This window comes from Anopheles bellator, chromosome 1, assembly GCF_943735745.2.
Source record: "Anopheles bellator chromosome 1, idAnoBellAS_SP24_06.2, whole genome shotgun sequence".
Lineage (NCBI taxonomy): Eukaryota > Metazoa > Arthropoda > Insecta > Diptera > Culicidae > Anopheles > Anopheles bellator.
This window is the reverse complement of record NC_071285.1, coordinates 42,635,098-42,651,570: the sequence shown is the minus strand read 5'-3', so window position 1 is coordinate 42,651,570 and position 16,473 is coordinate 42,635,098. Positions and strand designations below refer to the sequence as shown.

General features: G+C 48.8%; 1 protein-coding gene across 1 annotated transcript; it reads left to right on the top strand.

Moving 5' to 3' along the window:
- Positions 1 to 4,019: 4,019 nt before the first annotated feature.
- LOC131215647 (serine/threonine-protein phosphatase 6 regulatory subunit 3) lies at positions 4,020 to 9,149 on the top strand. The gene is made up of 13 exons (XM_058210038.1): positions 4,020 to 4,076; positions 4,159 to 4,238; positions 4,321 to 4,765; positions 4,840 to 4,987; positions 6,316 to 6,460; positions 6,539 to 6,680; positions 6,753 to 6,871; positions 6,943 to 7,144; positions 7,208 to 7,474; positions 7,549 to 7,589; positions 7,658 to 8,089; positions 8,172 to 8,708; positions 8,774 to 9,149. The coding sequence occupies exons 1-13, from the start codon at positions 4,020 to 4,022 to the stop codon at positions 9,147 to 9,149; spliced, it is 2,991 nt and encodes a 996-aa protein (XP_058066021.1).
- The last annotated feature ends 7,324 nt before the right edge of the window (positions 9,150 to 16,473 follow it).

Here is a 16,473-nt window from a genome sequence, read left to right as displayed (position 1 = left end):
TATATATTTTTATCGGAAAATCTTTATATACCAACACTTTTCTTCACGTGCTTCAGCATGCGCGAAGCGAACGGTGCAAGTGAAGCAAACATCGGACATCCTACTCATCCGAAGGATGCGACTATTTTTACGACGCAAAAGCGGGGCACGTTGTGCAGAAGGTGAAGGCGGAACCTATTGGGGGGGGGAGTCGAATAGGTTAAACGGCGGAAACAACGCGATTCCATAGTGCGCCGGCCCACGGTGGGCGGAAATGCAACACGTTTAACACAAATCACAACCAATCAAACCTAACAAACCGAAAATGCATCTACAAATCAGCAGCAGCAGCAAGATTCCACCTTCGCGGTAGACTCAAACACACAAACAGAAAAATACACACACTTTATCATAATCATTAGTTGGCTATTTGTCACAGTGTACCAATTTATTCGATATGAAATATAGTTTAAAAATACAATAAGGTTATCCGTGGTTTGTTTTGTTGCCGACGCGAGAAAGAGTGTCTGAGAAATACAACACGTTTGCAATCTCACAGTTTGCCGCAAAATGCTGGCTTGCGGCACGGATTAGAGTAATCATACATTTCGGTTTGGAATTCAAATCAAAATTTCATTTCAAATTCTGCACATCACGTACAGATGGCGCTGCCGGCGTTGAGCTTCAGAAAGCTTCGGACGGACAATACTTTGCTTGGTAATCATTCAACGCAATCAACTGGCACAAAAATGATCGCTTTCGTCCATAAACAAAATTTTCATCTCTTTGTTTCGATCTACTTTGCGAAAACTCCTTTTCCGCTGCTTTCGCAGAATTGCAGTCTTTGTCGTAATTCTACGTTCCCACAGGGGCGTCTGAAAGGTTGTCTGTTGCCGCATAGACGTCAAGATGACACAATGACAGCTCCGGTTTCGCGAGATCCTGTTTTCCTCTCTCTTTCATTGTCGTGTTGCTCCTGGTAGCCATTCGGAGCACTGTTCGCTCGCTGTTCCACCATTTTTTATTTGGCAACGAAAAAATCGGCAACGAAACGGCAGGAATCGCCGTCGAGCATCGCGGCCGCCCCACGCAACCCGTACGTTGCAAAACGTAGGCCGAACAGGTACCATCGCCTTTCCGGGGGTCTCCTTCTAGGGGTTCTAGGCGTACGCGGGGCCCTTTGTCGCCGGAGGAGCGCCGCTTGTCATCGCCGTCGCCGTGCTGCCGCCGCCTGCACAATGACTCACTCAAGCACGATTGTGTGTTTTGTGTTTCACAACCTCATCCGTGGTGAAGGACGGGTATTTTGGCAAAGACAAGTTCGATCTGCGATCCCAGCGGCGGTGGAAACTCTGGGTCCACTTTCCGGCGGCAGGACACGGTGTGTTGGTCGGGAAACGGTGCCCTGCCACAGCGTTCTATCGCAATGTTTGGCAGTGTGCCGAGATCCGTGTTGGTGTTCGTTGGCCGTGCTGTCGAACCCCCTCGACGGGCCACCAGAAATTCATTCATCATTCTTGCCACACAACACTGCTCGCGTGTTGCTTTCGGATGTGTGCGACCATATCCACCGGGAAAATGTGCGTAAATCCTGTGTTCGGTAGGTCCTAGTCGTCACGGCACACTTAGTGTTCTTTCGTGCAGTTAGCGGAACGGTCGTGTTAGGTCGTGAATCGCAGCGTGCATGTTTGGTTTTGCATGCTGTCCTTTTGTTGCACACCTCTAGTAGGCCGCGCTTGCAATTCGGAAGGGAGAACGTAGTTCGATTGTGTGATCAACAACGTGAAGGATCCGCGCTCCGATAACCTCAAAATACTTCCCCCGTATGGCCAGCTCCCCGCTTGTCGGCCCCCCGGGATGTATTTCTTTTATCTCTAACTCGTTTTCTAATTTTTCTAGCACTGCATTTAGTACTTCGCCATCGTCATTCGTCTTCGCTTATCACGCCTTAAACACGGCTGTGGCCCAGTGTATAGTGCGGTGTTGTGCGAGTCGCGGTGAGCGGGGCGTACGGGCATCGCTGCCTCCCTGCCTTCCTTCGCCCTCCGGTTGTGCGTGGTGTGCGCGGAGCGAAACGAAAATAAAGTGCAAAAATAACGAAAGCAACAAAACCGAAAAAACAACAGACCGATACGGTAGATAACGTTCCCCCCGTGTGCGCCGGTTGTTGTTTCGTCGTTCGTCGGTAGTTGTGCGCCGTGCTGCGACAGTGCGAACAACCTTCGAAAATCCTGCGACTTGCGTTGTGGTGGTCTAGTTCGAATCATTATTGGCCACGATCACCGGTGCCACAGAACATCCGTCACACGGGCGCCAGAACGCGCAACGTCAGCGATTGTCCTTCTCGTCATCGCGGGCAGCGATTGGGTGTGCGATCCTCGAACCCACCACGCACACGCACTCCGTCCCAGCCCTCCCCGGTGTTCTGGCAATCGTGCGCTCGGCAAACCGTCACGCTTCCGGTTCCGTTTGGACTCCTCGCCGTGTCGATGTGTGCGGATGTGCAATATCTGTGATCATTTTAAGGTAAGCCCACGGTACGGGATGGTGAAGGGTGTGAGAGCAACATAACGTATCATTCCGTAGCTTTATCCGCTCAATGTCGGTGCTTCTTGCCTTTCTGCCACGAGCCGGCAGCAGACACGCTTCCCGCAATCGGTTCCGGTCGGTAGGCGCGGCTCGGGTGTAAAACGGGGCACCCACTGGTATCGCTTTACGGACCACATAAAGCCGTGAACCACAAAATTATGAAATGCTTCTACGAACAATCAGGCGAGCTGCAGAAAAGTTATGTTAAACCATTCCGCACCGGCTTGCTACGATGCTGGTGGCATGTGCTGAACGCGCGGCGTCTACTTCAAGTTGGACGATGAACTACTTACCCCCTTTCAAAACACGGTGCTCGGTGTTGCGAAGGAATTTCGTTGGCCGTTAAATGATTGAATATATGTGTCCCCGCGCCATTCCGAAGCATAGACGGAAACGTATATAAGAAAATCAAGTGGACATGACGTCACGATCCGACGGGGAACCGGCAGCGGCGGTAAGAGCTCCACTGCTCCCCTTGCTTATCACGTTGGCTGAACGATTGTCGTTTTGACAGTTTTTTGTTTCCGCTCTCGTGGTCGCGCGGTCCTAAGATCGGTGGCCTGCGGGGCCAGTGGACGCCGGTCTATGTTTAAAAATAAATGATACGCATCGCAACAACGACAGGTCGGCGCTCTCGATTGGGATGATCACGGACCCGAGGACAAGTGGCTCCCAAATGAGGTGCCCCCTGAGCACTGACCCCGTACGCCCGACGCCTTGAATATTATGGCACGTCTTCTGCAGCCACATTCTGCGGAGAGATTTCTTCATCTTTTCTCGCATTGTCACTACCAAGTGGGGTCATTCATTCATTACTCTTCGGCTGTTCGGCTCTGTTCAAAATGATAATCACTTGCTTTATGGTTCTTTGATTGTCGTTACAGTGCTGTGTTATCGTACGCCGTTTGCAGAAGAGCGGCGGGATCGTGTCGCGATTGTAAAAGACGGTAAACGCAACCGATGGTCTGCAAATCAATCACCTCAAGGTGAACTGGTGGCATGTGAACGCACAACCAACCGTGTTAGCATACGCCTGGCCTATCATCGTAAAAGTCCTCTCCCGAAAAGATAAAAAAAACCGTACTCACCTCAGAACGGTAGAAGAACGTTTTAGAAGAACAGGAAGAATTACCACCCCACAGGAAACAGTCCCATTTTATGCGAAGGATTTGGGAAGTACAGGCGCCAAAGAATCATCCGAAGTGTGCCTCGCGCGGTTGACATAAAACGCCCCAAGCATCGCTTCCGGGTTTGCTGCTGAACGGAGCGCAAGATCACTGATTCAGCAGACCATTGATGTTATGTTTGTCGCTATCATCCAACACGTCTGCCTTAACAAGTGAACAGAGAACGTACGACGTCGCAATCAAAAACCGTTGGCTTTTGCAGCTTATATCTTGGCTTAGTCGGTGTTTTCGCACAGCGAGAGAATTAAACGACGATACAACAAAATGTTTTGGGACATGCAAAGTACACAGTCGAACATCGACACACTGCTTAGCAAAGAGGTAAGTGTGGGCGAGTGATAACGGACACGATCCAACCGATCGGATTTAACCACAACGGTGCTTGGTACACTTTTTGTTTCAGGGTCTAACCCTTGGGGATGTGTTGGATTACGAAAACGTTCTGCAAGAATGTAAGAGTCAAAATCAGAAGCTGTTACAATAGTAAGTCTCCGTCGCTCGGAGGAGGAAATACAAGCGTTCGCTTAGCCAGTAATCGCGGACATTTCGCATCATCCTTTTGCAGCTTAAATCGCACCGAAATATTCGATGCACTGATCGATCTCATCATTCAGGAACCGGCCGCCAACGTTGACGATAATATACGCTTCATGCATTCCAACACGGCATGCGAAATACTTACCAGTGATGTACCGTCCTTCAAAACGCACCTCGTCGAGAATCAGAACTTCCTCAACAAGCTGTACAGCTTTCTCACCAAGGAACCGCCGCTCAATCCCCTTCTGACGTCGTTCTTCTGCAAAACGTTCGGCATGCTGATCACGAAGCAGAACGAACAGGACTACTTTTCCTACAAATCCGTGTGCCTACAAGTATTAGAGTTTATCAAGTCGAAGAAAGGTTTCCTGCCGACGGTACTGAAGCACTTCGGCAACCAGGTCATCAGCGATCTGCTCCTCTCGCACATCACCGACATCGACGATACGGAACTCAAGTCGGAACTGCTGCAGGTGAGGGCCGCCAAAGCCATAGGTTGGTTAGTGTGGAATCTAAACGAATCTAACGGACGTTTGTTTTCGCGCAGTGGCTCAACGAGCAACAACTGGTGGCTGAAATCATAGGCTTACTTAAGCAGCGCGGACAGGTGCAGAAACACTACAACGTGGCCCAGTTTCTGATAGAGCTCATCAAGATCACGCGGTGTAAGCGCCAGAACGAGCGTCAGGACAGAGGTTAGTCTCGTGATTACCGCACCGGTTAATCATTTCCTTCCCTCATTCGCCAAGCTCGAACCGACCTTAGGGTACGGGAGAAGTTAGATTGGTTTGACTTGTGTTTTATGTTTTCCGGTTTGGAATCGAGTATCTTGTTTTTTCTCCTCACGATTGGCGTTCTCATAGTGTGTTTCGTATTTTTTGGATTTGTTTGCTTAAATTCTGTATCTTACGTTTAAGGTCTTAATCACCCACCCACCGAAGGGCTTAAATTGGGATACAGCATGGTTCTGTCGTCCTGTGTCGTCCTGTGTCGTCCCTTTTAATATCTTGCTCTCCGGTCCTCATTTTCTTTACTTTCTCTTTGATCGCTCACCTGCTCACTTTTGCAACATTGCACCCCTCCGTGATTAACGCAATGCAAATATTATTAAACTTTACTAATTACTAATCATACCACACGGTCGATGGTGGATCAAAATTTTACGCTAAAAACAAACGACCAATACGCATAAACCGGGAATCTCGCGATCGCGAAGAGGGAACGTACAAGGTTCAAAGCACTTGCAAGCGGATTGACAATCTGAAATCGAAATTGCTCCCAAACGAGCTGAAAGACGTTTTCAACTTTAACCTAAGCCGTACGATTCCGTCGATCTTGGGCAAGATCTCGTCGCGCTTCCAAGGTAATTGATCGCTCGTGTGGTACCCACACACACGTGCACCCGAACCTCCATATTAATCACATTCCGAATGCATTCATGAAGGACGCGTTGAGAACATCTTTTATTGCTCTTTCCGATTTGGCCCCGATAGACAGCCGCAACCGCAAAGCGCACCTACGTTTGTTGTCGCTTGTTGGTGCTTTATAGTTTTCATTTTTTGTTCCTTTTTAGCGATTGTTTAGGGATTGCCCGTTTGAGTTGTTTAGACATGGTTGAAACAGGTTCCAATTCAGTGCACTGCTATTTATTTCAGTCTCTAGAGCTTGTTCTTTGCTACGGCCCCCTTTCTGTAGTTGATGTAAATACGGCGATCTCTTCACTACTGACTTTAGCAGATTCGTACGTGATCGCTGTAGTTCGGTATGGTCGTAAACAATCTTGTACGCCCTAGCAAAATAGTTGTTGCATTCCGTTTTTAGTTTTCGTTCCTCTAGCTGCAAAGTTGCACTTGTGTTGGCTTCGTTTGTTCCATTCGTTCATTTGTCACGTTTTGTGTTTGTTTTATCGTTTTGGCCACCTTTTTCTAGTTGTTAATTTTATATGCGAAAGACCGTTCGTCAGATACATCCTTCGACGCGATTGTGATCACGTGTCTGTCTCCACTTGTCTGTTTTATTCCAGTCACGGTGGATCCTATTTTGAATACGCTGGAAAACGATATTACAACGAAGCTTCTGCTGGATGTTATCCTCGAGGAAAACGGTGAAGAAAGTGCAATTGTGGCAGGAATACAGATTATTTTGCGATTGCTAGAGAATACAATAATGTAAGTAGCCGCGCTCTCTCTCTCTCGTTGTTGGCTCTTAATGGGTTTGTCTCTTTGTTATTTTGTGTCACGTAACAGCCAAGAGCCCGTATCCGATACCGCCCTGCAGATGGTGATTGACGCTGAAAAAGAGCATCACGATTTGGTCGTGAGTCGATTGGTCGGCGTTATCACGTCACGCATCGGGGATTTTGTTGGTATTTTAAACAATCCACCTCCGGTAAGAACATTCAATCTCGCTTCGCACAGGAATGCCATTAAAATAAACTTCTTCCTGCCTGTATTTCATCAGAAAGCGGACATTATTTCCACCGTCGGCACACTGTCGCCACCGTTGGGAAATGTGAGACTCCAGATTTGTAATTTATTTACAGTATTAATAGAGACGAAAGATAAAGAGATTATCAGGACGTAAGTTTTGAAAATGGAACGCCAGCATGTCACGTGCTTTTAACTAATGGGCCATGCACCACTTTTTTCAGAATATGCGAAACAGAATACTACAACACGTTGCTCAAACTATTCAAGCAATACTGCTGGAACAACTTCCTCCACAGTCGGGTCAGCGTTTGCGTGAACTATGCGATCGGGTCGTTCGATCAAGGCGAAGGCAGCAGCAGTGACGATGAAAACGGTGCGTCCGAAAACCAAGCGACGCTGCTTACCTCAACTTTACAGCGACACGTAAGTGACTACCCGTGGGTTGAGATCGGTTTGCCAGATTGGCTAAGGTTCACGTGTTTACAGATTGTCCTGGATTGTAAGATCGGTCCGAAACTGATTGAACTGTATCGACACAACAACGAGCAACAGAAGGAACACCGTCGGCTCGGCTACATGGGTCATCTGATCGAAATGCTTGACGCGCTGGCCACCAGCATGAAACTGTCAGAGGAAATCTGTGCCTTAGTACAATCGACACTGAATGAAGACGAGCGTGAACTGTGGTCCACGATAGCGGAATGCGACGACAACGAACTGGCGCGAACGTTGGCTGTGCAAAAGAGATTCCTGGTACACGCCATTTTCTTCTGCACCATATTGTTGTTTTACATTAACGCGTGATTTTCGCTCACTCTTCTTTTAAGGCAAATTCCGATCCATATCGTCACTGCCCCGAGGGACGAAGGTAAATTGACAGACTATCCAGTTGCTGGGACATGCTTTAATCATGTATCATTGATTCCTAACTTTCAGCGAGGTCCGAATGGCAGCTGATTTCTATGGAGTTAATTTCGAACCACTGAATCAGAGTGAGAAGGATGAGATGGATGAGATGCTGCAATCGATCAACAGTGCGTTCAGCGACTTTAAGCTAGCATTAGACAACCCGAATGGAGAAGATCCGTGGGGTATTTTCGATCCCAACGACGACAAAGACGAAGCGTTCACCTTGGGCAGAACGTCTGAGCTGGCAGATCTCGGACTGGAGGACGTCGGTGCGGACGATGACGACGCCCCATTCGGTAGCCACCGGAGCGGCGAACCGTTTGGTGATCTTCAAAACCTGCACACCAATAACAACGACGAGGGGGAACACAGCGCTGATCCTTTTGCACCCGAGGCACAGTCAACCGAAGCAGCGCAAAAGTTAGCCTCCAATGAGTTGCTCGCGGCCGATAGTTTACTGTAAGTGTCACGCCAGTCTCTTCTTGCCTTGCCTGTTGCCTTGCGCATACTACATCACCTTGTTACCTCCTCTTGTACCCAGTGGACAAACCGTGGGGTTGGATTTCAGGTCGACGCTTGTATCGGCTGGTCTCGAGGAAAGCGATGCCGACACGAGCGATGCGCAACTGTCCGGTCCATTGGACCACAACATTCTTCAGTTCTTGCAAGCGGTGAACGAAGCGGCACCAAACGTGACCGCCGCTGCCACCACCTCCGCTGGCGTGCTGGAGGATAATTTTGCGGATTTCGACACGGTACTGGGGACGAGTGAAGGCAGTTCGCTTGTCTTCGCTGATCCTTCGCTCAACGTTTCGCCGTTTGACCCGATCTTCGATTTGAGCACAGTGGACAGTGGTAGTGCTGTTAACGGGCCCGCAGAGTTTGACTTTGAAAATGCAGACATTTTCGATGCCTTGGCGCAAGATTGCTCCCACACTGGCGCGGCTACGGGAAAAGATGAACCACAAGCAAAGGACGAGGCAGCTTCGGTGGTGAAGAATGACGAACCAGCCCGAGAGATGGCCAAAGATGGGGGTGCTGCGAGCGTCGATGAAACCAGCGAAGAGACCTCTCAAAGGTATGTATCGTTTGTTTCAAATGATTGTTTGCTCAAAGGGATTTGATTGTGACATTAATTCTCAGGGCAAACAGGGAAACCTCACCTTCAACCGAAGAGCCAACAGTAGAGAATGCTGCCACTGAAGCTACCACCATCAGCGCTGAGACAACCAAATCGATTCCTTCACCGTCCGCTGCAATTGACCCTGTTTCAGAGCGGGAGCCGGTCGGATCAGAGCTCAACAATGAAAATGCTCCGACCACCAGCAGCACTAATGCCAACGAGAACGTAAAGGAACAAGCAGGAACTGCTCCTGCCAGTTCCGACATTCTGGTGGCAGTGGATAAAAATTCTGAAACGTCTTCTCGCGATAGTGACAGTGCCAAGCAGCACCAGTCGGCGAGTGAGTGCAGCGAATCAGCCGCCGATGCCGATTCCAGTGGAGTGGCGGACAATTGAGGGTTTGCGAAGGCCGAGCGTTGCCGACGTGACCGGACAACGTCTCGCTCCTGTTCGCAGTCACCCCGACGATCGACGATGGCGGCAGGGGAAGTCAACCTACCGAAGCAGCAGCAACGCAACCGTCGCCGCCGACAACGGCGACGTCAGCGAGGGGCGGCCGCTGCAGCGGTGACTTCCGTTGTTGTCGAGTGATTTCAATGCCGCTTCCTTCACGCGGTACAACGCTGTGACCGCTGTGAACTGCTGTGCCACTGGGAAGATTAGAGCCAGATGACGTTGACGGTAAGAGCCTTTACAAAGCCATACGTGCTAGAGAGCCAACTGTGCACCAGACACTACTCGGAATTCGCTCTACCAGCGATTCGGCTGGTTGTCGGTCGTGACGAGTGAAAACATCCATATGGCGCAATTCATTTACGCCAATTGGGAGGAGCAACCTTTTAGTTTTCGCACAATTTTGGTGCCTTTAAAGTCTGTCTTTCGCACGCACTTTGGATCTATATTTTGACCTGCCCTGCTTGCCATATTTCTTGCCATCTGCTGGGAAATTGTTGTTATTGTTACCAATATTACCTCTCTCTCTATTTCTCTCCTTCTCTCTCTATCTTCCCTGCGCGTAGCTTTGCCTTGCTGTATCTACATTACTTTGTCATATTTCATTTTCTAACCAATGACGCCGATTAAGGTTCGGAAGGCGAAACATATCGTCGCTCTGTACAGGCCTTAGTGTACTGTTTTGTAACTTTTTGTAGACGACTCTTAGCGCTGTTGGTATTTTGTGTGCACACTAAGCCAAGAACTGAATAAAGAGGAACTGCAATAGCGTTGTTAATAGTTCAACCAGCAACAAACGGCGGTAATGCCTTCCTTGGGCTTAACTGTGGAAAGGCACGACCCCCTCGTTGGGAGTCTGTTTTGGAACTGCTACACGGAGCTGCTGTACTGCACACTGTTAGCGAATGCAGAGACACTTACAGGTGGCAATTTAAATTAAACCGTGCTGTGAAAACCGTAGAGAAAATGTGCTTTTTTGGTAATCCGTTTTCTAACTGGCACATATGTGGCACGAGCCTAGAGAGCTTACGCGTTATAGAATAAAACCTTGCGAAAGGAATGCAAACATTAAACCCGTTCGAGGTACACACACTATATCGAGGGGAGCCGAATGAACCGAATCTTGCCGTTTCGGACAGTAATTCGATTGAAATCTGGCTGAACAAACAACGCAAGTTACGTTTGCAATAATAGACACACAGAGTGAGTGCAAAAGAACGCAGCAGCACCGAAAAAAGGGAGAAGTTCGTATTTAAGCAAACCAAAACACACTAAACTTATAGATGTCATATCAAAAAGCGGTAATTGCTGAAGTATATAATATTAAGTTGACTAAGATTAAGCGAACATGAGGAGAGCAAACGATTGTAGCAAAATCCAATCATACGTATATTTATAGGGCAACAGTGACGGCGGGGCATGTCGTACAAGAAGCAAGTTTGTACCACTGTTTCATGGTTCTCAGCAAAGAGCATGAAGAGAAACTTTTTATTAAATAATCGACACCATCGGCAACAACCATCCCAACAGCAAAAGTCCGCAATTTCACTGCAGAAGATTGCAGTTGCATCGTACGCGACAGCAGCCGTTCAGTTGCTCACTAAACCGCCGAACTCATTTCATTTTGTCCTTGCCTTCGTCGATGGCCTTTGATGGTGGGATTAGAGTGAACGGGAAACCGGAAGTTTGTTAAGTTGTTTGTTAAGCGTTCTGTTGTAAGACCAAAAAAAAGAAGAAAACCAAGAGAAATGACTTACTAAATCAAAATGATGATCAAACGTACAATGCTTTATTTAAATTCGTTCACAAGTTTGGTGCTACCGACCGAGAGGGTCGACCGAGGGAATGTTTAGTTCAAGAGCAATGCACAGAGACAGCAGCACGCAACATCGCAACCGTAATCATATTCGTCCAGAGTTGTACAGTTTCGTTCCGTTAGGATAAGGAGAGTACGTGAGGAAACTGATGTGTTTTATCTGTGGCGGTGGCCGTGTTTCCCCGTTTGCCGACTCCAGCTAAGGCGGTGGGGGCGTCAATGGTAGAAGCTTACAAGTTTTCGTTGAGGAAAGCCTTGCAACCCGATTGACCCGAGTGCCGCGTCCAAAATTCCCAACCACACGTGCTCCAAAACATGCCGATATTGCACGGTGTTTTGCATGGCGTGAAGGCTTTCGTTGTGTAGATATTATTGTGTTCATTTTGTCATTGTTTTTCCAACCAAGTGCCCTGATCGTGGTGAAAATGGTAGCTATTATCAATTAGGAAAAAAACCAGATCACTGACAGACGGTGGGACGGCAGGAGCTGGAAGCTGTAAAAATCCGGATATTACATAATACATAAAGTAACATATGATAATGAAAAGGTAATAACCAATAAATACTTGGCCTCTATCTGTCTGGAACGTAGCAAATGAGCAAGGAAAATACATATATACACCCATGCATATATACATATATGTACTAATGATATTTACATTAATGCAAGTAAAACAAAAAAAAACTAATGCGTCTTCCGAGGGAAAATCATTTCACGCAATAGTCTGCTAAAAATGGCCAACGGAAAGAGCTGTGAGAGTGTTGCTGGGATGTGCCCCGCGTTGGCCGGGCTGGTTGCTGCTGGCTCATTGGTTAAGAAGTTTCCGGATCGCTTGATCTCCTTTCCGGGGTGATCAACGAAAAATGGAACTGTGCACACAAAAGACGAGACGGCGCAAAGCAAGAAAAATAATGTGTCCCACATTTAAAAAAAACAACTACAAACGTAACATAAGTTCTCCCCATCAATTAAACCTGTAAAATGTGTGTAAAACTGTCCCCGCGTTTTCCCGTATCTATGATGATGTACTTTTCTACTTTTTAAGCCAAATCGAATCGGAACCGCCGGAACGACGAACATACACTACTCTCATTCCTATTTCGGTGGCATTTTGCAGTGCTGGGTTGGTGGCCAAAAGAAACACAAACAGGCGCAATAAAAAGGGGGTCGATCTGCCGGAAGTGCGATCTGTCTTCAGTCTTTTCCACCCAGTGAAAAGGCTTTCCCGGGAACATTTAAACATAACAACCACCACCACCACTATCAGCCACTACTGCTAATGACCACTTCCAACACGGACAAACTAAGCACACGAGTATGTGAGTAAGACAAACACCGAAGAAACATTCTGGAAGAAACGTACAAATCCTTTTTGGTGTACACACAGCTACTGCAGCAATCCGATAATATGGCATAACTTTTTATACATTGACACGCTCACATTTTATCAACATTCTACGTTTTTATTCTACTCTACGTGCCAGCAAGTATCGTGACCGAACTGATCCCCGGGGACGCACGACCCGCTGGGTGATTGAGCATTGATTTAGGATAGCGAAATATACATACACTCCCACTCGCACGCACACGTGAACACAACAATGCCAACAATACGCCAAACACGCAACACTTTAGACACCGGAACACTGCTTTAAACTGGAACCGGTAGTTTCGTTGCTGCTCCAATCGGCAATCGGCGTGAGCACACTTCATTGTTGAGCACAAACACTAGGCCCTTTTTTTTGGTTAGATCGTTTCTCTCCGTGTAACAGTAACACAAAAACACAGACTGCTGCTGGACCAAGCATTAAAACAATCGTAACCGTGTTTTCAAGGATAGGGTCGTAGGGCCGTAGGGCAAGAGTAGAGTGAGAGAGAGACAGTGCGGGATCGACAGATGACGCTCGTGACGTACAATTGTTTTTGTTGCTTACCGCTGAAGGACACATTTAACGCGATCGTTTAAGTTACTTTATATTGCTCAAACGAAACGTATAGCGATCGAGGGTGATCGTGTTGCCGCGGAACACGCCAGGGGTGGTGGGGTATGTGGAAGAATGTGGAGCTTTTTAAAAGACGAGGACGACGACAACGACGACGACGACGAAACGCGATCAAAATCGTGAATATAACACATAAGCCTTAAACCAAACTAGAAACTTATCGATCGATCGTTTTGTTGTACACCACACACTGCGGTGTGTGGTGAAGAGCTGAGATTGTCCTGTGTGAATGAAAAATTGAAAATGAAAAACTTGGCAAAACTTTACGTTAAACAGTGGCGTGCAGTGCACGATGTATGTGAGTGCCGCCGGCAGGAAGGATATGCGGTGCCAGAAGAGCATCCGCAATCAGGATCGCACAACTCGCTCAGTCTCTAACGTGTATTCTTCGCAGGCGAACGGGGCGATAAACTCGCTGTGTTGAAATGATAGCAACCGTAAAGTAATAGCAACCGAAGAGAAGCAATATTTGCAATCTGAAACAATGAAAACACGTACACATAATAAAGTTAGAAAAACATAGCTTACGGAAGAAGGGCCGACGGACGGTAAATGTGAAAGGAAGAAGAAAACCAACCAACCCATATAGTAAACATTAATCCTATGGAGCGACAAGAAAAGCGACCCACGAAGAGTAAGGTGTAAAAAATAAGTCAAAGCATAAAGAAGTAAACTTCCCCGTGCAAGCGAAAAGAAGGCTGCGAAATCATACTGAATCCCCCAACACACACAACACACACCGATCTACACTCAACAGGCAACTGTGACCAACCCGTAGGAAGCCGACGGCGCTCTGCTCTCCGGTTTATGTAACGTAGAGAAACGATAGAACGGAAACCCCGACCCGGAAACGGCAAAGGCTACTAAGGCACCGCAAACACACGCGCACACACTAAGTGTGAGCCCGTTTTGGATTTGGCATCGCTTTGGGTTGAAATATTTCAAACCAACACACGTTGAGCACGCGTATCCCTCATAGTTCGGAGGAAGCAAAGCGTGTCGACTCCTGTGCGCCTGTGCGCGTGTGTATGTTTGTGCTATAAGGACTGTGACTATGTGAAACGCATGCCTCTTGTTGTTGTTGTTTGAGTTTGAATCGGGCGGAAAAGGGTTTTATTGCACATTTTCTTTTGTATGCAAATAAGTAAAGCACGGGGTGTGTGCGCAACGCCCGCCCCTTAAAGTGAGCTTGAGCAAAGCGGCCCCCGGAGTGGACGGCAGATTGTGAGCTACCTAGAAAGAATATCGGTTGTGTTCCGTCGAAGGATTTCAATGCACGCGCGTGCGTCCCCAAACGAAAGTGGAGTGACACGATGGTAATGCTTTTATATTTGTTGCCTCCAGCTCTCGATGTTGGGAGTGTTTCTGTTTTGACTTCCAACACTGGTTTCTTCTTATATGCAATCGTGCGCAATCGGGGACAGATTAGAGTCGACGCCCGCCCGTGGGCGTCGCAGAGCAGGAAACTTCTTACTTTTTGAATGTTTGTCAAAAACCAAAAACAAAAACCAAGCAAAACGAAAGTAAACAGTGAATGGTGCGACTGTAGAACCGGGTGGTTTATGCGTATGTGTTTGAATACAAGCATCCGAATCGCGACTGCAAGCATGGCAGAGGTTGGCCACGTGTTCAGCATTTGTTGCTTATTGATTGGCTCTTCGAGCGATCATCATCGGTAGCGCCAAATGGGGCCCCCAATTAGTTCATAATGTATCGGACGGCAGCAGATGGCGAAACTGCAGAGGTGTAGAGAAAAGCATCGGGTGGTTTCCATGACGGGGATTTCTTGGTAAGTTCAGCTGGGTCACCCAATGCCCCCTGGAATGAGCTTGAGTGTACGCCCAATGGTTTTGGCAATGGTGCCCTGGTTGGGCCAACGGAACCAATTTTCCAATCGCCTTCGTCTTACGGCGGCCTCGGTCCGGATGGGAGCAATCGAAACACAGGGCACCGAATCGAGCGCGCTCGGTAATTGAAAGTAGAGCCAGCGTGCAATCGGCCCGCTATGCAAACCAATCATACTTAATGTAGCACGACCGCGGTTCTCTTCGCGGCAGAGCACAACACGATCCTCGGAAACACACCACTCAGCATGAACCGGTACTGGGCGGTACTTACAGATCGGCCGTGGTGGTACCGGGCCGCTCCTGGTCCGGTTCGATTGGAACCGGTTTGTCTCGTCCGGTCCCCGCTCTGCAGGAAGACGTTCGCTCGGAGCGGGTCCGTCAACCCACCAGACGCCCGACGGAGCTCCGGGGCTCAAGGCAAGCGAGGCCGACCTCGCCCGTGCGGGGCCGTGCGGTGTTTTAAGATGTCTTTTAAAATTACTGTCATTTTTCAGCGATCGATTGAAGGAGAAGGAGGACACGGGCTCGGTGATTTTTCCTTCTTTTTTCCCCTTTATTTACTTTGTTGGCCTCTGCCCTCTTGCTTGCACGGACGGGCGATGAAGGTGAGATCATGCTGCACGGAGTCATGGCTCTTCGCGCGACGTTGTTTGGTTTACCGTCTTGGGACGGAGAGAAAACAACGATTCACACTGCTTTTGAATAATGAGTACATTGTCCCGCCAGCCAGCCAGCCAGCCAGCCAGCCAGCCAGCAACATTGCAGTATGTTGGAGTCTCTGGACTCTAATGGCCCCCCGACGGTGGTGGCGAAGAACCGCTAATGGAATGTGGCTGAGCGTTAGAGGCGTGATAAGCGTGTCCGCGCCCCGATACGAAGTTATCACTCGCTATCGCAATCGCTTCGAATGGACCGGATTCCCCCACCCGCCGAACATTCGCCGTCACGGATGAGCTTTGAGCCGATGGAGCCGGCTTTAAATCGATCAATATTTGCGCCGAACGCTTCTCCACGCCCGGACAGGTTTGCGCGGCGTATGGTGCCACGTGAAAGCCGCGGGCCACGGAGTGAACCGAACCGAAGCTACCGTCCGGAAGCACCCACCGTCGATCGATCAATTCCGGTCACTTGAGGGAAGGTTAGTTTTGCCGGACCGGAGAGAGCGACAGAGAGAGAGAGAGAGATAGTGGCCCCGAGGGGAGCCCAAAATTTCCCTCCCTCGTGCGCTCAGGAATTCGGTGCACGTCGGAGCCGGTGGCGGACGGGCGCAACTCTCGCTGTCGCTGGCGGCTGACCTGCGTGAGCCAGAAAGCTGGTTCCTGAGGCGTCGGCGTCGGCGGCGGCGCTGGTAACGGACCAGAGACGCTCGCGGTACCGTGCGTCCACCAGTCCAGTGCTGCGCAGGTGTTCGAGTCGAGCGGTCGCGTGTCGGTGCGTGTTGCGCGGATTTTTTTTTTTCCTGCTGCCGTGCGTGAAGTTGGGGTGTAGAAAGCCGGCCAACCGTGTGGCAGACCGCGTGAATCTTCGCCTTGCCTTCCAGCTGCGGACGTTGCTCGCGCATTGGTGTCAACGGGCCATAACCCGTTAAGGCAACGAAAGC

Coding starts and splice junctions, on each gene's coding strand:
- LOC131215647 (XM_058210038.1), top strand. CDS start 4,020: ATGTTTTGGGACATGCAAAGTACACAGTCGAACATCGACACACTGCTT. Junction 6,461..6,538: donor TTGCTAGAGAATACAATAAT/GTAAGTAGCCGC, acceptor GTCACGTAACAG/CCAAGAGCCCGTATCCGATA. Junction 7,590..7,657: donor CACTGCCCCGAGGGACGAAG/GTAAATTGACAG, acceptor CCTAACTTTCAG/CGAGGTCCGAATGGCAGCTG.